Genomic DNA, 22,709 nt, shown 5'->3' with positions numbered 1-22,709 from the left:
AGTTTCTCGGGACCATCTAAAAAAATGCCCCCCAGCATTGAAAGCAGAGGCCGAAGTACCAGTTTCTCCACCAGTGGAAAAGGCAGCAGAGGTAATCCACACTGTAATGGGTGACTTCCCAGCAAACTGGCCTACACAGAACGGCGCGGTGATACTTCCAGTGATACTGTTCCCACAACCCGTGGATGAAGAAGTAGTGGAAGCGGTTAACCGTGAGCCAGAACCTGTGCCAGTGCCCAGGGATGAACCTGTACCCAGCCCCCCTGCACCTCCGCCTGCTCCACACTATAGCCGGGAGGAGGAACCGATTGTTCCCTCTACCCCACTGTCTAGTACCACTGACACTGGGCCCCGAAGGTCCACCCGTTCCAACCTAGGTAGACCCCCACTTAGGTACAGGGAGACCTTTCTATGAATGAAAGGGGCCCGCAAATGTAAAAGAGTGTTGTGTGTTTGTTTGAAAAAGTTGAAAGTTTTGAAAAATGGAAAAACACTGATTGAACCGAGTTTTCACCTGATTCACCGTGTGATTTGCAACCGGCTGGAGCCGGCACCGTTGTCCCCGTGGGGACCGTTTAAGTTTATTTGCATGGGAACTATCCATGGAGAAGCCCGTGAACTCTGCAGGGCAACCACAAACGTTAGTGGCTTGTAAATATGTTGGGTACCGTTACCGTTTCCGCAATGCCGCCTCCGGAGAGGCAGGTTGGAGGGAGGGCCCTGAGCAGAGCAGGCCAGGGCCCAGCCACCAAAGGAACCGGTGGCCACCCTCTGGAGGGCAAGGACAGATCCCGCTCGGGTGACTTGTGCTGGACTGTGGGTCAAGGGGTGCTGCCTGGGTTTTAGGGGCAGCATCAGGGCCAGGTTGCTTGGGTGGGAGAGAGCGGAAACCGTGACCGTACACCGTTGCAACGTTAAAGTAAATGTGCCTCCCGTCTTGGGAAGAGTTTTTGATTAAAAATGTTATTGATGTTTGATTAACCCTTGTTATCCCCTTTTACAGAAAAATAAAACCGGTGTAGGACGGCAGCCCGCGGACGGTCTGCATTTTGCTAAGGGGGAATGTGTCGCCCTGGGCAAGCCAGGGGACACAGGTCACAACACCACCACACCCCACACTCCAGGTAGGCACATCTGCTAACCAGAAATCCTTGTTGCCTTGCTCCAGGAGTCTGTTGATGCACACCAGGGGGTGGGCCAGGCGGTTGGCTCCGCCCACCAAGGAGCTCACAACTCTGGAGGCAGGAAGTAACCAGGCAGTTAGAGTCCAGGGAGAGTCGAGTGAGGGAGGAGGAAGTGGAAGGAGTGAGGAGTAGCCCAGGCAGGGGCTAAAGTAAACAACAAAGTGAAAGTAAGGAAAGTAGTAAAGGAGAAGAGTAAGCAAAGTGACAGAAGGAAAGAAAGCCTGAGAGCCCCGCTTTGTGTAGGGCCAGAACAGCAAGGTCAGCGACGGCGGTGACTGTTTGGAGGGGGACAGTTTGGAAGTTCCTGGAAGGACCCCGTTGGCTGTGTGCCCGGTGGTCTGGAGCAGTGTTCCGAAGGACAGTCAGCACCAGGGCAGGGGCCTCTCGGACCCCGGCAAGGCTAGGAGTCGCCAGATTTGCCAAATCCGTCAGTGACGGGGACGCAGATCCCCCAGCAACCTAGTCCCGATTGACGGCAACAGCCCGACCATTACCGGGGAGACACCGCCACCGCCAAGGCACAAGTTTCCCCAGGGCCAGCGCCTGCGGGCAAAGTGTAGAGCTCCTCCGGCCCAGATTGCAGTCGGGGAGCGGGTAACCGGAGGGAATCCACCGCTACCATCAGACAACATAGGTGCAAGGAAGAGAAACGTCACCGTTACCTACCGGGAGTGCAGGTGCAGCCGTCTGTGGGACCGTCCTACCAGCCGTTGGTTTACCGTACAAACTGTGTCCGTGTGTCAGGCTGAGTGAGTACCATAGTGCCGCAAGGCACAGCGCTGCCCCGGCGCCCCTGCGCCCTCCAGGCCCTACACTTTACATCTCATCACCGGGCCCCGGGATCACCAACCCCTACCCACGGAGGGGCAACACAACACCTGGCTGCTCCGCATCACCATCCCCGGGACCCCCACACTGAGCAGCGGTGGTGCAATCACCACAACCGTGGGTGGCGTCACGAACTATAACAATCCCCACACCCAACAAACACCCCCTTTCACTCACGGGCGAGGAGTGCCGCTCGAGACACCCCGGGATCCGGCCCACGGCTCGAGCCACCAGGAGCAACTGCCGGACCCGAGCAGAAGGGGTGAGCGCGGTGTGCTGACACCCTCCTCCCCGCCCGCGACACTTGTACTGTACATCGCAGCGTTTTGGAAGTAGCTGAATCATGCTGTGTCCAAAATGCTGTGAACACTGATCGTGTGCTTGCAGCCTTACAGTTCAAACAAGGTGGATGGGATTCATAGAAATCTCATGCCCACTGTGCTTCTTTTCCACTCAGCATAAACTGATCTGTTGTGTATTTTTAAATTCTGCAACATGTCAATTTCTCTTGCGATAAAAAACACACATGCATTGTTAGTGCATTTCCGCATTGGTAATGAATGAAAAAACGCATGTAATCCGCACATGACTGCAAGGCTATGTTCACACCTTAAGTATTTGGTGCATTTTTTACCTCAGTAGTTGTAAGTCAAAACCAGGAGTGGGTAAAAAGTGCAGAAGTGGTGCACATGTTTGTTTCTATTATACTTTTCCTCTCCCCCATGACAGTACCCCATGGGAGTGGGATCTGTCCCACAAGAACAGGAAACCTACTGAATAAGAAGGAGGCACCTCTCCCCCGCATCGATTAGTTTCCTGTCCTTGTACGGAAGCTACCACAAGAAGAAGTGTCTCTCTTACCAAGGCGTAGGAGCAGTGTCTCTACTGCAGTGAGGGCACAACCTGTGGGGACTTGAAGCACCGCAGTGTGTCCAGTGGGGGGCTCTAGCTGATGAACATCCTCTGTGAGTAGCTATGTTGTTGGGGGTGTGCTGGCAGAGGAGTGCCCCAGTGGTGAGTGTGTCGCGGGCGGGGGACAGACCACGGCAGGGGGGCTGCTCGAGACGCTTGGATCCGGGCGGTTGCTTTGACTCGAGTGGCAGCCAGACCCGGGCTCGTGCAGCAGTCAGTCGTCCACAACTGAATAGGGGGTTATTTACAGGGGAGAGTTTGTCAGTGATGCCACCCGTGGGTTGCGGTGATAGTTGGTGGCACCACCGCTGCCTTGGTATGGGATGCCCGGGGCTGATGGAGCGGGGCAGCAGGATGGTATCCCCTCCACGGGTAGGGGAGGTGTTGTCTCGGGGCCCAGGTGTAGGTGGAGTGCTGGGACGCAGTCTGCAGGGCTGGACCGGATGATACCGGTGTACTCACTGTTTTTAATGAAATCACACTGAGTCCAGATAGTAAACCAAGTGCTGGAAACCAGTAACCTCCGAAGGGGTGTGCTCAGGTCCCACACACCGGTAGACAGGACAGAGGCCCTTCCTGTTGTCTTGTGTGTTGACTAGTCTGCATGAAACGGGGAAAGTCCACTCCCGGTGACTTTTCTGTGGGAGCTGTGGTCCGTGACATCTGACCCTTGGGATTTTAACAGGCACTTGCAGACGCCCTATCCCCCGCGTTGGGCTTCCATCTCGCTCTATCTGGGCTGCTAGTGGGACAAGACTTGGAATCTTGAACCCTGCTGGTTAATTGGAAAGGTGTTTGCAGCTGTCCTCGCCCTTGAGTCCAGGCACCCCGACTGTGCATGGCCTCCGGACCAAATTCCCGCTGTCGGCACTGGCGGGCTACAACCCTGCCCCGGTCCACTTAAGGTCTCCCGCGACCGGATCACCGTCGCCTGTGGCCCTGCTCTGCTGTCTGTCACCTAGTCAGCTTAGGTAGTCCAGTAGTCCGGGAGCTACAACCTCCGACTACCACTTCACTCCTATCACTTCCACTCTCTCACTTCCACTGTCCAAGGTTATCTTACTTGTTCCCTCCCCGAACACCTCAGTACTCCTAGGTGGGAGTCACCATCTGCCTGGCCCCGCCCACTGGTGTGTCCCTATTGTCCTGGGGGGGGTGACTAGGCTTTTATGGCTGGTGTTTGTACCTGTGTGGGGTTGTGTTGGAGGGAAAAGGATGAGAGAGTCCTGCATCTGGAAGATGGATGCAGTCTTCTGTGACAACCTGATTTTGTCAGGGTGTCACAAGTGTGCCTTGGAAGAGACATGCCCTTTCAGCGAGCATGCTGGGAGACTTCTGACCTGGAAGTCACACCTTTCACTGTTGGCTGCTTCGTCATTTAAATATGAGGTCTGGCTGCGAGATATTGGGATTTTGTGCTCTGGCTATCTAACTGGATATGGACACACAGAAGCAACAGCAGCAGAAGTGGCAGCAGTAAAAGCAGCAAAGGATGCAGCATTGCTTGTAGCAGGGTCAGGACAGAGCCGATAGTGGTAGTTACACGAGTGACATGAACAACACTGTGAGCAACATTAAGACCAGCCATAGTGAAGCAGAGTAGATCAAGAGGGATCCACGGCCTCCAGGGAATAGCACTCTGGTGATTTGACCTTGTCTCCAGATACGGTACCCTTATTAAAGCAGATGATGGTGAGTGATCTTCGTGAAAGTTCCCCAAAGCTTCTTTTGCATGGAGGAGCAGCTTTTTTGGTGAACATTTCTGCAGACTCCAGAGAAGTGGAAAAAGCCAGCAACCATCTTGGAAAAACTCTGAAGCTTTATTGTGAAAAATCCATAAAAAACATACAGTGGATAAAAAGCTCAGCGTGTAGACAAGGATTGATTTTTCACAATAAAGCTTCAGAATTTTTCCAAGATGGTTGCTGGCTTTTTCTACTTCTCTTGTTCATCGCTATTACACCAGAATCCGACCTGATGTGCCTGGCACCATCCACCATTTGGGATACATTTAGGTCTAGGTGAGCTGTGATTACATTATTCTTTTTATTTCTGCAGACTCTGTTATGCCTCTGCCACACTCACGTGAAAATCACGCACATGCCGAGAGACACGTATTTCCCCTGTGTGTTGCGTGCAGGTAAGTACGTGTCTCTGGTACGTGCGGGCCACGTGTGTTCTACGTGTGCTATCCGCGATAGCACACGTAGAACCGGTAATTTACATACTCGCCTGGTCCTTCCTGCTGTCCGTGCTGCTGTCTGTGGTGCTGATCCTCGGTCTCCAGCCCTCCCGTCTCCCCGCTGCTGCTGCTGCCAGGCAGTGAAGTGAATATTAAATGAGAATAATGAGCGGCGGTCGGCAGCAAGAGGCAGCAGCGGCAGAGACAGGAGGGCTGGAGAAGGTGAGTTAATGTTTTTTTTTTTTTCACTGACACGTGTGTTTTCTCCGGCGCGTGTCACACGGGACCGCATCCACACTACACCCGTGTGGTACGGGTGCGGGCCGTGTGACACCTGTGCTGTGGGAGAAAACACTGACATGTCAGCGCTTTGAAAAATGCACACACGTACAAACGCACACGGACACACATCCGTGTGGTTTTACGTGTGTGTGCCTGCTACAATAGGGTAGCATTGCTTAACGTGTCTCCGTGCCGCCGGTACGTGTAAAAAATGACAAACACGTGCCGGCGGCACGGATGTGTGTCGCAGGCCTTATGTTGGCTGCCAGATCAGCGAGCTTGTCCAATGCAGCTCATATGGTGCTGTGGCTCAAGTGTTGGCCATGTGATGTTCAATCTAAGGCCAGATTATGCTCTATTCTGAGTGAGGGTGAGTTCTGTTCTGTATGACATTCCAAACAAGACAGGGGATAGAAAGAACGGATTTCCTAACCGTCTATCCTAAAAAATAGGAGATTTTTCCGGAGGGTAAGATATGGCTAAAATAGACCTTTCTGTGATCAGGAAAAATGGGATGGCAAGAGAAATAAGAACAGAAGTTTCATGTTTGGTGGTCCCTCTTAAGGAGCAAAAAAGTCATCACAATAAGGCTGTCCCCTGAGTAGGAGGAAACCTCTCCCTCTTCTTCACTGCCTGGGCAAAGATCTGATCCAGCAGTTGGATCCTGGATATAGTGAAGTCAGTCCTGGACCTGGAATTCTGAATGACTCCACCATAGACATTTATTTAAGAAGATCCTTGAAACAGCAGGCGGCTCTTGAGATGGAAGTCTTAGATCTGATACGGAAACAGGTGCTTAAGGAGGTATCAGCGGAAATAGATCGAAGGTAACAGCAGGGCAGATCAATGTGCGTATGCACAGGAGCACAATGGCAGCCTCTGTGTGGATGACGTAGGATGCGAAGGGAAAGAGGGAAGGCGGGAGGAGTACGTCAATGGAAGGAAGATAGGAGGCGCCGGATCTGCGACACCCATCTGACCTGACCGCTCTGCAGGTGAATATAATAAAAAATGTTTTTTATGCTTTACAGAGTGGCCTGGGCATTTATATACAGTATTCTAGAATGCTGTATATAAGAGCATACTGGTGGTGGCCACAGCTTATAAGGGACAAATCTGGTGACAGGTTCCCTTTAAAAGAGCTTCTGGTGGTAAAATATCCAATTAAGTATTTCCTCTCAGTTCTCCAGAACCAGCATGTCCATGTCCTGTCAGACAATGGTTGCATATATCAACCATGAGGGTGGAACAAGATCAAGGCTTCTTATCTCAAACAGGGGGAGTGGGCTCTGAATTAGAGGATCTTTCTACAAATTGTGCACCTATGGGACCTTCCAAGTATAGACCTTTTCGCAAACAGGTGAAACCTCAAGGTAAAAAAGTTTGGTTCCTTAAATTCCAGGGAGAAGCCTCATGTGGTAGATGCATTCCAGATTGCTTGGGACTTTGACCTGGCTTATGCCTTTCCTCCCATAATGCTGATTCCAGTGGTCTCATCCTGATAGCTCCATTCTTGCCCAAAAGACTGTGGTTTTCATGCATGAGACTAATGTCTATCTCCAATCCATGGATTCTCTCACATATCCCTGATCTTCTCAACCAGGGTCCGTTCTGGCATCCACAGGTGACTGGGCTTCTATTGGCAGCCTGGAATTTGAATGCTCACTTTTAATCGATAAAGGTTTTTCCCCAAATTTAGTGTCTAGCTTGCTTGGCAGTAGAAAAATGATAACAACTACGATATACAGTATGGTAGAACCTGGGGGAAATTCCTGTCGAATCATGGGGGTTAGTTATGGGACTAGTGACAAGCCCACACCGGGGCCTGGGGTGACTCGTTACCAGGCAGCGGAGGTTGAGTCCGGTGCACCATTCTTAAGTATACCTTCCCTGGTCCTCTTCCTGCGCTTGCTTCGCCCTCCTGCCTTGCGCCCTCGCTCACTGAACCCTGTGCCAGTGCCCGTGGATCCTGTTGAGTGGCGTGAAGCTCTATCCCTTGTTCCTTTTGGTCACCTTCTAGCGAATTTGTGTGCGGATGTGGCTTCGGTGCTTGAAGTCACCTCAGCCTCTGGTTTTACTAGTGGAGTACGTAGGTTCTTCTCCTCTAGCCTAGCGACCAGTCCCCGTGTTGCGACCTAGTCCTTCCACCCGTAGATTATATGTGGAACAAGGCCACTAGAGGGTAACTCCCATGGTCTCTAAGACCGCTTCTGTCTGTGCCCGAGGAGGAAAAGACCAGCACCAGAGAGGTAAAAAAAGATGACAACTCCTGTTGCCCCGGTCACTGAGGACACCCTCTTGGGACCCCTTTCAGCTACCACTGCCCATGCACCCGGGTAGGTGCAGCGACGCTTGGCCTGGGATGTCATGGCCGGTGGTGGGAGAGGACTGGCGGCCTCTTTAGCTCTCCCCCAGACTGCTAGTGCCATCGCGGTGTCCTGCCAGCAGCAGTTGCTGAAACTGCAAGCGGAGCGGGAACAGCGCCAGGCGAGATGGGAGAAGAGGGAGGTCCGCAATATGGCCACAAAGAAGCAGCTCCGCAAGGCCCGACCATCTGAGCGGGGACCGCTGAATTACGGGACGGTCGTCCAGTTTGACCTGGAGAAAGGATGGAGCTTTGTTAGCGAGACCGATCTCGTGAAGAACATCTTCGTCTCTCGCCGGGACGCAGAAGCCCAGCTCCAAAAATACAAAAAGGCCATCTAAAACGTGACTCTACCTTGGTGATGTGGTCGCGTATAATCGCTACAAAGGCAAAAGAGGATGGTACGCACTAAATGTGCAGTGCCTGGAAATTGCACCTGAGTGTGCGTCAGGCTGGGAGGCTGGCAACTAAGTTCTGATAATGTTCAATGTAAATATGCTTTGATAATGTTTTTTTTAGTGTGAGATAAATGGACATCTGGGTCAGTAGACTATGGGTGACCAGGACTTCCTGTGTAAATAGTTGCGTTGATTACAGCGTCCCCTAGCAGAATTCTCAGATCACAGGATATAAAACCCGTCTGTTGTGGCAGAAGCAATGAAGCGTTATCAGGAACACTCTGTCGCCCACCCAGAGCCCATGTTGGGGCTTCTTTTGTGGCGGGTCCAAAACTTTGTTTATTTGCTGCTACAAGTTTGCACATCACAGGAGCGGTGCAAGGACATTTAGCATCGTGCTCTTCAACAATGTTTTATTATGCAAAAGCTGATGTTTTATACTGTCAAGTTTTTATAGTGTAATGTAAGAGTTTATAATTTTGGTAATGTTCGAGAGTGCCTCCCATAAAGGGAAGAAAATGTTTATAATGTTTACAGCATACAAAAATTTGCATGTCTTCACACCACTGTATTTTTGTTTTGTTCCAGCCCGAGGACGTGCTGGGATTTGCTGTGGGGGAATGTGGTGCCCCTGAGGCTTCAGTCGCCACAGAGGTACTGCACCTCATCCAGAGGTGTGGTATTCCATCCTGGGTGAGGAGGAGGTCATCACCGGTTCACACAAAAGCACAACACCCAGGCTCAGAAACACCTTCAGACATGGCAAGGGCATGATTATACCCAAAGCCAGGCTGGGGGGGGGTGTCTTAGGAGTGGGAACACAGTAATACAAGTGGGAACACACTATGGAGTGTGGAGGGAGTTAGCAGAAGGAGAGGAGCAGCGGAGGAGTGAAGACCCGAGGCCTGGAGCTGGTACCGCTCGGCCCGCTGGGCTGGTGATGCGCGCTCCATTAGGGCATGTCTCTCCACTACCATTTCCATCATCGATGCTTGCCATTGCTGGACCGCACCTGCTTGGAGCTCCAACAGCCGGTGAACCAGCCACTTCACCTCCTCCTCTAGGAAGTCGGAATCCGGGACTGGTCGCGGCATTGGGGAATTCTCCAGACAACCAGGGTAGCTGGTCGCTGCAACCCTGCGCTGCAGGTTGTCCCGGCTTCAGCTTGTCATGGCGCACTCCAAATCCTTCTGCGCAGTCACTTCCTGGGAAGGCAGAACTTCTGGGCCCTTGGGTAAGTTTCGTTTCTGATCTGGTGGTGCAGGGGGCAGGCACGGCTTTTCGCGCCATACCACTACCCAGCCCACGAAGGTCAGATACACCCAAGATGGATGGTTGCACGTGGTGCCTGTTCTTTTTCATTGGCCGACAGTGCATACTCTTTTCACACAGTCTGTTAAGGCGCACATTACCCGTGGCAACAGGCACGACAATCCTGTTTGTGACACCAAGTTGACACACCCACACCAGGGCCTGGGGTGCCAGCTCCGTGACCCTGGTGGTGTCTTTTAGGGAATAGGATGGGGATGATGACAGTTTATTTGTGACGCCACCTGTGGCATGCGGCAGGTTAAGTGCCGCTGCTGCTGGATGGGGCTCCCCGAGGCAGATGGTGGTGCAGCAGATGGTGCAGCTCCCCACAGGTAGAGCTGGGCCCCAGGGCAGATGGGGGTGGTAGTAGTCTATGATGCCGGACGCAGGCAAATAATGGAGCAACACAGGGATGCAGTCTCAAGGTTTTTACTCACTGTAGCAGGTTCCAAGGTAACACGACAGGCCAGTAACCGCTTTTGGAGTGCTGGGTTCCACTGTAATGGGCTCCAGCCGATCCCGAGTAGTTTGGAGGTCGAGTCGGTGCACCGGTCTTAAGTGTACTTTCTCTGGTCATCTTCCTGCACTTGCTTCACCCTCCTGCCTTGCGCCCTCGCTCACTGAACCCTGTGCCAGTGCCCGTGGATCCTGTTGAGTGGCGTGAAGCTCTATCCCTTGGTTGTTTTGGCTCACCTTCCAGCGAATTCATGTGTGGATGTGGCTTCGGTGCTTAAAGTCGTTGCTTAAAATCACCTCAGCCACTGGTTTTGCTAGTGGAGTACGTAGGTTCTTCTCCTCTAGACTAGGGAACAGTCCCCGTGATGCAACTTAGTCGTTCCACCCGTAGATTATATGTGGAACAAGGCCACGAGAGGTTAACTCTCATGGTCTCTAGGGCCCCTTCTGTCTGTGCCCGGGCCGAGCGATACCAGCTCCGCTTCAGGCCTCGGGTCTTCGCTCCTCCACTGCTCCTCTCCTTCTCCTGACTCCTCCACACAGGGCCGCCATTAGGGCATTACTACTGTGCCTGGTGTAGGGAGCCCGGTGAAGAAAGGAGGCCCGGCCAGGCCCGGGGTAAATACTTATTTTTAGCCTCAGGCAGGATGGGCCCCTTCTCTTCACCAGGCCCCAGTCACAGGAGCAGCAGCAGCAGAGGGGCCCCGCAATGTCGCTCCGTTACCAGACATGACTAATTTGCATGCGAAGGGGCGGAGCATGCAAATTAGCCATGTTCTGTAGTGGAGGAAGGGTGATTGGAGCAGAGCAGGGCGCCGGCGCGTCATCGCTGAGCCATCCAGCAGGAGATGAGGTCACCACTCTGAGACCTCATTACACTCCTGCAACAGCGGCTGAGGTGGCGAGGACGCGGCAGCCAGCGGCACAGGTAAGCGCTGTGAGCTGAAGATTTGCTGATCTCTGCCCGGGGCCCGCGCTCATCTCTGCCCGGGGGAAGGGGAGGCGCTGATATCTGCATGGGGCCCACTGATCTCTGCCCGGGGGGAGAGTGGCACTGATCTCTGCCCGGGGCCCACGCTGATCTCTGCCCGGGGGAAGGGGGGGCGCTGATCTCTGCCCAGGGGGGCGGCACTGATCTTTGCCCGGGGCCCACTGATCTCTGCTGAAGGTGGTGGTGGGGGGGTGCTGATCTCCGCCCGTGGCCGCCCGCCAACCCCAGCCCCTCTCTTGCTTCAGCTAGAGCAGGGATGGGGAACCTCTGGCCTGTGGTCTCCTGGGCTCTCTGCTGTGAGCCTCCTGGCCTCTCTGCTGTGAGCCTCCTGGCCTCTCTACTGTGAGCCTCCCTCTGCTGTGAGCTTCCTGACCTTTCTGCTTTGAGCCTCCCTCTGCTGTGAGCCTCCTGGCCTTTCTACTGTGAGCCTCCCTCTGCTGTGAGCCTCCTGGCCTCTCTGCTTTGAGCCTCCCTTTGCTTTGAGCCTCCTGCCACTCTGCTGTGAGCCTCCTGGCCTCTCTGCTGTGAGCCTCCTGCCTCTCTGCTGTGAGATTCCTGCCTCTCTGCTTTGAGCCTCCCTCTGCTGTGAGCCTCCTGCCTCTCTGCTTTGAGCCTCCTGCCTCTCTGCTGTGAGCTTCCTGCCTCTCTGCTGTGAGCCTCCCTCTGCTGTGAGCCTCCTGCCTTCCTGCTTGGAGCCTCCCTCTGCTGTGAGCCTCCTGGCCTCTCTGCTCTGAGCCTCCTGGCCTCTCTGCTGTGAGCCTCCTAGTCTCTCTGCTGTGAGCTTCCTGGCCTCTCTGCTGTGAGCCTCCCTCTGCTGTGAGCCTCCTGCCTCTCTGCTTTGAGCCTCCTGCCTCTCTGCAGTGAGCTTTCTGCCTCTCTGCTGTGAACCTCCCTCTGCTGTGAGCCTCCTGCCTTCCTGCTTTGAGCCTCCCTCTGCTGTGAGCCTCCTGGCCTCTCTGCTGTGAGCCTCCTGGCCTCCCTGCTGTGAGCCTCCTGCCTCTCTGCTTTGAGCCTCCCTCTGCTGTAAGCCTCCTGCCTCTTTGCTGTGAGCCTCCTGGCCTCTCTGCTGTGAGCCTCCTGGCACTCTGCTGTGAGCCTCTTGCCTCTCTGCTTTGAGCCTCCTGCCTCACTGCTGTGAGCCTCCTGCTTCTCTGCTGTGAGCCTCCTGGTCTCTCTGCTGTGAGCATCCCTCTGCTGTGAGCCTCCTGCCTCTGTTTTGAGCCTCCCTCTGCTGTGAGCGTCCTAGCCTCTCTGCTGTGAGCCTCCTGGCCTCTCTGCTGTGAGCCTCCTGGCCTCTCTACTGTGAGCCTCCCTCTGCTGTGAGCCTCCTGGCCTCTCTGCTTTGAGCCTCCCTTTGCTTTGAGCCTCCTGCCACTCTGCTGTGAGCCTCCTGGCCTCTCTGCTGTGAGCCTCCTGCCTCTCTGCTGTGAGATTCCTGCCTCTCTGCTTTGAGCCTCCCTCTGCTGTGAGCCTCCTGCCTCTCTGCTTTGAGCCTCCTGCCTCTCTGCTGTGAGCTTCCTGCCTCTCTGCTGTGAGCCTCCCTCTGCTGTGAGCCTCCTGCCTTCCTGCTTGGAGCCTCCCTCTGCTGTGAGCCTCCTGGCCTCTCTGCTCTGAGCCTCCTGGCCTCTCTGCTGTGAGCCTCCTAGTCTCTCTGCTGTGAGCTTCCTGGCCTCTCTGCTGTGAGCCTCCCTCTGCTGTGAGCCTCCTGCCTCTCTGCTTTGAGCCTCCTGCCTCTCTGCAGTGAGCTTTCTGCCTCTCTGCTGTGAACCTCCCTCTGCTGTGAGCCTCCTGCCTTCCTGCTTTGAGCCTCCCTCTGCTGTGAGCCTCCTGGCCTCTCTGCTGTGAGCCTCCTGGCCTCCCTGCTGTGAGCCTCCTGCCTCTCTGCTTTGAGCCTCCCTCTGCTGTAAGCCTCCTGCCTCTTTGCTGTGAGCCTCCTGGCCTCTCTGCTGTGAGCCTCCTGGCACTCTGCTGTGAGCCTCTTGCCTCTCTGCTTTGAGCCTCCTGCCTCTCTGCTGTGAGCCTCCTGCTTCTCTGCTGTGAGCCTCCTGGTCTCTCTGCTGTGAGCATCCCTCTGCTGTGAGCCTCCTGCCTCTGTTTTGAGCCTCCCTCTGCTGTGAGCCTCCTAGCCTCTCTGCTGTGAGCCTGCTGGCCTCTCTGCTGTGAGCCTCCCTCTGCTCTGAGCCTCCTGCCTCTCTGCTTTGAGCCTCCCTCTGCTGTGAGCCTCCTGCCTCTCTGCTGTGAGCCTCCTGGCCTCTCTGCTGTGAGACTCCTGGCCTCTCTGCTGTGAGCCTCCTGTCTCTCTGCTTTGAGCCTCCTGCCTCTCTGCTGTGAGCCTCCTGCTTCTCTGCTGTGAGCCTCCTGGCCTCTCTGCTGTGAGCATCCCTCTGTTGTGAGCCTCCTGCCTCTGTTTTGAGCCTCCCTCTGCTGTGAGCCTCCTAGCCTCTCTGCTGTGAGCCTGCTGGCCTCTCTGCTTTGAGCCTCCCTCTGCTGTAAGCCTCCTGCCTCTCTGCTGTGAGCCTCCTGGCCTCTCTGCTGTGAGACTCCTGGCCTCTCTGCTCTGAGTCTCCTGCCTCCCGCTGCTGTGTGCCACCCTCCCAGTGCTGTGTGCCACCCTCTCTCCAGTGCTGTCTGTGCTCCCTCAGTCCTGTTCATGTCTCCAGTCCTGTTTGTGCCCCTCTACTGTTGTCCGTGCCACCACCAGTACTGTCTGAGCCCCCGCCCCTCCTGTGATGTGTATATGCCCCCAGTCCCTCCTGTGATGTATATACAGTGCCTTGCGAAAGTATTCGGCCCCCTTGAATTTTTCAACCTTTTTCCACATTTCAGGCTTCAAACATAAAGATAAAAAAATTACATTTTATGGTGAAGAATCAACAACAAGTGGGACACAATTGTGAAGTTGACTGATATTTATTGCTTATTTTAATTTTTTGTAAAAAATAAATAACTGAAAATTGGGGCAGGCAATATTATTCATCCCCTTTACTTTCAGTGCAGCAAACTCACTCCAGAAGTTCATTGAGGATCTCTGAATGATCCAATGTTGTCCTAAATGACTGATGATAATAAATATAATCCACCTGTGTGTAATCAAGTCTCCGTATAAATGCACCTACTCTGTGATAGTCTCAGTGCTCTGTTTAAAGCACATGGAGCATCATGAAGACCAAGGAACACAACAGGCAGGTCCATGATACTGTTGTGGAGAAATTTAAAGCCGGATTTGGTTACAAAAAAAAATTCCAATACTTTAAACATCCCAAGGAGCACTGTGCAAGTCATATTAAAATGGAAGGAGTATCATAGCACTGCAAATCTACCAAGACCCGGCCGTCCATCCAAACTTTCATCTCAAACAAGGACAAGACTGATCAGAGATGCAGCCAAAAGGCCCATGATTACTCTGGATGAACTGCAGAGATCTACAGCTGAGATGGGAGAGTCTGTCCATAGGACAACATTCAGTCATACACTGCACATATCTGGCCTTTATGGAAGAGTGGCAAGAAGAAAGCCATTTCTCAAAGATATCCATAAAAAGTGTTGTTTAAAGTTTGCCACAAGCCACCTGGGAGACACACCAAACATGTGGAAGAAGGTGCTCTGGTCAGATGCAACTAAAATCGAACTATATGGACACAATGCCAAACGATATGTAACAGCAACACAGCTCATCACCCTGAACACACCATCCCCACTGTCAAACATGGTGGTGGCAGCACCATGGTTTGGGCCTGCTTTTCTTCAGCAGGGACAGGGAAGATGGTTAAAATTGATGGGAAGATGGATGGAGCCAAATACAGGACCATTCTTGCAGAAAACCTGTTGGAGTCTGTAAAAGATCTGGGACTGGGATGGAGAGTTGTCTTCCAACAAGACAATGATCCCAAACATAAAGCAAAATCTATAATGGAATGGTTCACAAATACACGTATCCAGGTGTTAGAATTACCAAGTCAAAGTCCAGACCTGAATCCAATCGAAAATCTGTGGAAAGAGCTGAAAACTGCTGTTCACAAACGCTCTCCATCCAACCTTACTCAGCTCCAGCTGTTTACAAAGGAAGAATTGTCGAGAATTTCAGTCTCTTGATGTGCAAAACTGATAGAGACATACCCCAAGCGACTTGTGCTGTAATCGCAGCAAAAGGTGGCACTACAAGTATTAATTTACAGGGGATACATAATATTTCACGCCCCACTTTTCAGTTATTTATTTTTTATAAAAAGTTTAAAATAAGCAATAAATTTCGTTCAGCTTCACAATTGTGTCCTATTTGTTGTTGATTCTTCATCAGAACATTAACATTTTTATCTTTATGTTTGAAGCCTCAAATGTGGGAAAAGGTTGAAAAATTCAAGGGGGCCGAATACTTTTGCAAGGCACTGTATATACTAGAATGTGCCCAGGAGGGGGATGTATATAGCAGGAGAGGCCCAGGATGGGACATATATACCTAAACGGGGACATATCTACAAAGAAAGGGACATATATTTCAGGAGGGGAACATTATATATATTATACATACCGTATATATATTACACATGTTTTTCCAAGAGGGGCAGTGAGACTGAAGGAGGTTTGAGAGGTGGAGGCGGAGCTGGGGTGGAGTCTGGGCGGAGTCCCCAGGGGGCCCGAAAATGTTGCCAGTATGGGGCCCTGAAATTCCTAGTGCCGGCCCTGCCTCCACACTCCACACTCCACACTGTGTTCCCACTTGTATTACTGTGTTCCCACTCCTAAGACTCCACCCCCCAGCCTGGTTTCAGGTATAATCACGCCCTTGCCATGTCTGATGAGGTGGTTCTGAGCCTGGGTGTTGTGCTTTTGTGTGAACCGGTGATAACCTCGTTCCTACCCAGGATGGAATACCACACCTCTGGATGAGGTGCAGTACCTCTGTGGCGACTGAAGCCTCAGGAGCGCCACACTAGATTCTGGTGGTGTCCATCCTAGAATTCCTTCAAAAAGGGTTAGACCTGGGGTTATCCACCACCACTCTTAGGATACAGATATCAGCGTTAGAATTTTATTTAATAGAGACCTGGCAGGCAACAGATGGGTTGCTAGATTTATCAATGCATGCAATAGAGTTGTCTGTTCATATTCCTAGGGTTCCTGTTGGGATCTGAACTTGATGCTGAAGGCTTTAACTGGTCCTCCCTTTGAGACATTAGAGTCCTCTACAGTAAAAAATCTTGCCTTTAAAACAAAACTCTTGGTGATGCTGACTTTGGCCCTTAGGGGTACTTCTCAGATAGCGAGAGCGCTAGCGAGATCGCTGCTGAGTCACAGGTTTTGTGACGTACCAGTGACCTCATCAGCGATCTCGCTGTGTGTGACACTAATGCAGCGACCTGGCCCCTGCTGTGAAATCGCTGATCGTTACACACTGTTCTGGTTCATTTTTTGCTCATTGGTCTCCCGCTGTGCAGCACACATCGGAGTGTTTGACGGCGAGAGACCAACGAGCACCGACTCTGTGTAAGCAGCATACGCTGGTAACCAGGGTAAATATCGGATAACTAAGCAAAGCGCTTTGCTTGGTTACCCGATATTTACCCTGGTTACCAGCGTACACCACTTAGCGCTGGCTCCCTGCACACGTAGCCAGGGTAAATATCGGGTAACCAAGCAAAGTGCTTTGCTTAGTTACCCGATATTTACCCTGGTTACCAAGCGCAGAGTCGCTGGTGGGCTGGTCGCTGGTGAGATCTGCCTGATTGACAGCTCACCAGCGACCATGTAGCGGCACACCAGCGATCCTGACCAGGTCGTATCGTGGTCGGAATCGCTGGTACGTTGTTTAGTGAGACGGTACCCTTAGGATCAGTGATATCCAGTCTTTGTCTTTCGAGCCTCCTTTATGCGGATATTTGAAGATAGGGTTGCTCTATGACCAGACTCAGCCTACTTTCCAAAGGCAGCATCTAAATTCCATATAAGTCAGGAGAATATACGGTCATCCTTTTGCGCTAAGCTTAGTTGACTGAAGGAGAAAAACTTTCTGTTAAATTACATTTTCATGACCAAACTATGGAGTAGGAATGGATGCTATTTGTCTCCTTTCAGGGCTCTAAAAGAGGCATAGGGGTTCCGAAGGGTACTATAGCAAGATGGATTAGGAAGATAATTCGCTTAGCCTACTACTCTGATGGAAATCCAGTTGTGGTAGGCATTAAGGCTCATTTGACTCGAGCATGTTGTAATTTCCTGGGCTGAGAAAGTGGAGGCATCGATAAAATATGTAAGGTAGCAACTTGATCCTCTCTTTTAACAATCTATAAGCACTATAGATTGGATCTATCCTCTTCTGATGACCTTTCCTTTGGAAGAAGGGTTCTACAAGTGGTGGTACCTCCCCAAGGGATTTATTTTCTTTAAATCTCTCATGTGTTACTGTCAGGAGGAAAGGAAAATATTAAATAACTTACTGGTAATGGACTTTCCAGTACCCATGACAGCACCCTTATAAACCCCCCTTATCACTGGTTTGGGTCTACACTAATCATATTCTGGGACTGTAATTCATTCCGCTTGCTGCCAATTGTTGGTGATGATATGTATCTATAACTATCTAGGAGGTCCTCTCATGCTCTGCCACTCAACTAATAAAGTGGAGAGGTTTCCCCTTTTATTCAGTAGGTTTCCTGTCATTGTGGGGAGATCCCTCTTTCATGTGGTGAGGTCATGGGCTCTAGAAAATTCCATTACCGGTAAGTAATATAGTCTCTTCCTCTGATTGTTCCACTCCTGGTTTTGCCTCACTAAATACATAATGTGTGTAGTGCACACATGGCCTAACAATAAAGTTTTGTTAAAGCCAAATACCAGCATATATATAAAAAAGCAGCTTTATTTAAAGCATCACATAACAATAAGAAACAAAAAATGCAGCATCAAATTATTAATAAAAATGCAGCATCAAATTATTAATAAAAATGCAGCATCAAATTATTAATAAAAATGCAGCATTAAATTATTAATAAAAAATGCAGCATCAAATTATTAATAAAAATGCATGAAAAAGATGCACTCCAAAAACGCAATGAAAAAACATACATAACCTAATTTACTTTATAGGTGCAGAAATGCTGCAGAAAATCTGCAACATCAAAAACTCCCTAAAAGGTCATCATGGGAATGTTATCTAAAAATTACACATTTCTAAGTTATTCTTAGGAATCTGCTATCAAGATCAATTAGCTATTAAATTCCCTATGCGATCTTAGACAAAAATACAAACATATTAGACACAAACAACAGTTAACATATAGGTATGTCCAAAGTATTTTTATTACTTTATTACTACTACTTTCTTCACCTTTAAGATAAGTAGTGCTGGTGACTTCCAGGATTGGTTCAGCAATGGGAGAGTCCATGGCCCCTGAGATCCAATCTGCAGATTATACCTGGGAAACAGTTACAAAAAATGGAAGAAATGTAACAATATCCTATAATGTATTATATAAATGTATTATTATTTTGATTTATCATGAACACAAATATGAATATCTATACAGATTCTGATTGAAAAAGAAAGGCACTTAAAGGGTTTGTCTTCTCTGACACATCCCCTGTCCATGTGACCTTATTTGGTATCTGGAAATTATGGAAAGTGGATCCTCTACTTGGGACTCCCCTGAAAAATCCAGACTAAAGATTGCCTCTGTATGAGCAGCATCTGTACTGATAGCCTCAAACAGTCCTTGAATTGAATGTACGGCCATTTGTTTGCAGATTGCTTTATATTACTAAATTTGCACTCGAGACTTAGGGTACCGTCTCAGTAAACGATGTACCAGCGATTACGACCATGATACGACCTGGTCAGGATCGCTGGTCAGTCGCTACATGGTCGCTGGTGAGCTGTCAATCAGGCAGATCTCTTCAGCGACCAGCCACCAGCATCCAGCGACTCGTGTAACAATGCTGCGCTTGGTAACCAGGGTAAATATCGGGTAACTAAGCAAAGTGCTTTGCTTGGTTACTCGATATTTACCGTGGTTACCAGCGTACACCGCTTAGCACTAGCTCCCTGAGCATGTTTCATACACGTGACCCCCCCTGAGGAAGTCACGTGTATGAAACGCGCGTCGGGCTATAGAGGCGTGCTGGGATCGAACACTGTCATCTGATTATATACAGGTATGCAGCTGGGATTCACCTACTATTTTGGCATCCATGCCATTAGCATTATAAATATTTAAATGTTAATGGTGTTGTGGCAGGATGTGGCCCTGGTGGGATTAATTTATTTACTTTACTCTGGGTGTATTGACACTCTAGTTACCCATAAAATACTAGGGATCACTAGCAGCAGATTGAGTATCGCTGTGGTATTGCCATTTTCAAGAGTGTTTTTAGGATATAATTCTCTGCATACCGTCCCAGCAGCCTCTTTTTCTGTGTGTACCCTTTGCATTGGAGGCTCCATTATTGTATTGTATTTATTAAGTGTATTTTAATTCTTCTTGTTAATAAAAAATATTTTTAATAATAAAAAAAAATATTATTCTACTAAAAAATCTTCTTAAAGTCATTATTTTTCTTCCGGATTATTTTTCCTAAAGGAGATACACAGCATGCCTGAATGATGAGAATTTTATAAAAAATTACTATACAAATGGAGCTGCAAAGACATATGAGTTATGCAGCATAAGAAAATGTGTTATCTTTTCAAGGTCATAGTACATTTCAAGGCTTACCTATTGGTTAGTTTAATTTATAGGTTCCTGACAATATGTTTCCTCCTTACTTGTGTTTGCTTATGAGCAATCACCTTATCGCTGTCCCACCAAGAACTAGAAATAAAAGTCAGCAAGCTTGTTTGTCTTAGTTAAGACCTTGGTATTAATTCCTTCTCAACCCTTGAATAAAGAAATAAAGAGCGTATTTTAGTGATGGGCTAGCGTGCTTGCCACTAATCATTACTCGAACGAGCAATGGGTTTCACTGATGAGACTTGAGTACCAAGCATAATTGAAGGTAATGGGAACTCAGGCATTTTCAAACTCAGATGCTTGAGCTCGACCGATTAATGAGCTGCGGCTAGCATGCTCGCTGATCTAGGGCATTTCTGACCTTTTTTTGTTATTTTTTTTAATTGAAGCCATATTGGATGTAATTTCTAAATTTTAATATTTCTAAATATTTGAACAAAAGTTGAAATTATGTACAATAACAAGTTGGGTACACATTTCATTATTAACCCTTTAAATGGAAGCTGATCAGAAAATGACCTATTGGTTAAACTTGTTTTTTTGCGTTACACGTATATATTTTTTATGTTATGATCTTTATTAAAAACAACAACAAAAAACAAAATTGCTATACTTTCTCTGGCCACTGAGACTTTTTAGATTCAGCCTTCCTGTTATTTTAGGCAATGTGCACACAGTGCGTTTTTCGCGGCTTTTTTGTTCAGAAAACTGCATGACTTTGCTTAACCAGCAAAGTCTATGAGTTTTCATTTTTGCTGTCTGCACACAGCGTTTTTTTTAAGCTGCGTTTTTGTGGAGCCCAAAAAAACGCAGCATGTCAATTATTTTTGCGTTTTTCACTGCGTTTTCCACCCATTGAGTTCAATGAGATGTTCAAAAACGCAATGAAAAACGCAAATTGCAAATATACGAGCTGCGTTTTAGTGCGTTTCTAAGACTAAAAACGCAGCTATAAATGCAAGGGGTGGGTAGTACAATGACATGATGAGGATTCGTTCTGTTGGTAAACACAGAAGCATGAATCCTCCCGGTATCGCCACCGCTGCTTCCACCTCCCGTCCGGCGCCATGTCCGCTCCTGTCCTGCGCCATGTCCAGATGGGAGGTCGAAGCAGCTGTGAAATCAAAAGTGAACAGTAGAAAAAAAAAATGTCATACTCACCTGTCTGCAGATTTCCGGTACATTTCCGCTCCCAGCTCCTCTCCCGATACCGCCACCCGTGCTCCGGCTGTGTGCAGACTCCCGGGACACGTCTGATGGCTGCAGGACCTGCCAGTGATCAGCTGATGCGGTCACCTGATGCGGCACCTGACTGCATCAGCTGATCGTATAAAAGTCTCACGGTGAGGCCGGCTTTTTACTGCCCGGCCGGCTTAAACTATCAGCTGATGCCGTCAGGAGACTGCATCAGATAATTACTGCCGGGTCCTGCAGTGATCAGACGGGAGTCTGCACAGAAGTGAGTAGTTTTTTTTTTATTGCACTGATGCATCAGCTGATTGTATAAACGGCGTTTATACAATCAGCTGATGTGTGATGTGATTCACATCCTTGAACCTGACACATCATCTGATCGCTTTGCCTTCCAGCAAACCGATCAGATGATATTGGATCCGGATTGGACGGCGTGGGACCCTTGACCCAGGACTACTGCGTAGGGGGGAGTTCTTTATTTCAATAAAGATGGAGTCACTAATTGTGTTGTGTTATATTTCTAATAAAAATATTTTTCTGTGTGTTGTGTTTTTTTTTTATCTTTACTAGAAATTTATGGTGGCCATTTCTAATATTGGCGTGACACCATGAATTTCGGGCTTAGGGCCAGTTGATAAGATACAGCTAGCCCTAACACCATTATTACCCAGAGAGCCACCAGGCATCAGGGTAGCTGGAAGAGTTGGATACAGCGCCAGAAGATGGCGCTTCTATGAAAGTGCCATTTTCTAGGGCAGCTGCAGACTGCAATTCACAGCGGGAGTACCCAGAAAGCTTGGGCACCCTGCACTGCGGATTCCAATCCCCAGCTGCCTAGTTGTACCTGGCTGGACTCAAAAATTGGGCGAAGCCCACGTCATTTTTTTTTTTAATTATTTCATGGAATTCATAAAATAATTGAAAGAAAAAAGGGCTTCCCTATATTTTTGTGTCCCAGCCGGGTACAAATAGGCAGCAGGGGGTTGGGGGCAGCCCGTACCTGCCTGCTGTACCTGGCTAGCATACAAAAATATGGCAAAGCCCACGTCATTTTTTTTGTGGGCAAAAAACTACTGCATACAGTCCTGGATGGAGGATGCTGAGCCTTGTTGTTATGCAGCTGCTGTCTGCTCTCCTGCATATACTAGTGGATGGAGCAGGCTGAGCCTTGTAGTTTTGCAGCTGCTGTCTGCTCTCCTGCATACACTAGTGGATGGAGTATGCTGAGCCTTCTAGTTCTGCTCCCCCTGCCTCTCCCTCCAGCATACAGTCCTGGATGGAGCATGCTGAGCCTTGTAGTTCTGCAGCTACTGTCTGCTCTCCTGCATACTCTAGTGGATGGAGTATGCTGAGCCTTTTAGTTCTGCTCCCCTGCCTCTCCCTCCAGCATACAGTCCTGGATGGAGCATGCTGAGCCTTGTAGTTCTGAAGCTGTCTGCTCTCCTGCATACACTAGTGGAGAATGAAGAACATATTGAAGAAGGAAATGACATCAGACCTTTTGTTTTTTCAACAATCTTTAATGGCATTGTTCACGCATAAAAAAACGCATAAAAACGCAGTGAGCAAAAACGCAGCAGAGCGCAGCAAAAAGCGCACCAAAACGGGGTAAAAACGATGCGTTTTTTGCCGCTGGTGCGTTTTTGTGCATTTTTTGCAGCAACAAACGCACAAAAATGCAGCGTCAAAAAAACAGTGTGGGAACTTACCCTTAGGAGTTTTCAACAAAGCTCCTTATCAGCAAAAACAGGATTAAAATGACCGACAACAACTGTATACACATCTTATAATAAAGGATACACCAATCAGCTGACCTTGTTCCCCCTTCCTTCACATTGACCTTTGCACTGGTTCGTTAGATGCTACAATGCAAAAAATAGGGT

At 49.6% G+C, this 22,709-nt stretch overlaps 1 protein-coding gene across 2 annotated transcripts in view; it reads right to left on the bottom strand.

The window, feature by feature from the left end:
• The window catches only part of ACSBG1 (acyl-CoA synthetase bubblegum family member 1), a 155,822-nt gene that overhangs the window by 98,209 nt on the left and 34,904 nt on the right, over positions 1-22,709 (bottom strand). The window contains exon 2 of one of the 2 annotated variants that reach the window (XM_075345498.1): positions 18,234-18,321. In XM_075345498.1, the coding sequence (XP_075201613.1) occupies positions 18,234-18,291 (58 nt within the window). In that variant the 5' untranslated portion in view covers positions 18,292-18,321. Of the gene's footprint in view, positions 1-18,210; positions 18,322-22,709 lie in introns of those variants that run through there. The other variant, XM_075345499.1, reaches the window with a different exon arrangement.

The sequence above is a fragment of the Anomaloglossus baeobatrachus genome, chromosome 4 (genome assembly GCF_048569485.1).
Source record: "Anomaloglossus baeobatrachus isolate aAnoBae1 chromosome 4, aAnoBae1.hap1, whole genome shotgun sequence".
NCBI classification, from domain to species: Eukaryota; Metazoa; Chordata; class Amphibia; order Anura; family Aromobatidae; genus Anomaloglossus; species Anomaloglossus baeobatrachus.
This window is presented reverse-complemented; position numbering and strand designations above follow the sequence as displayed.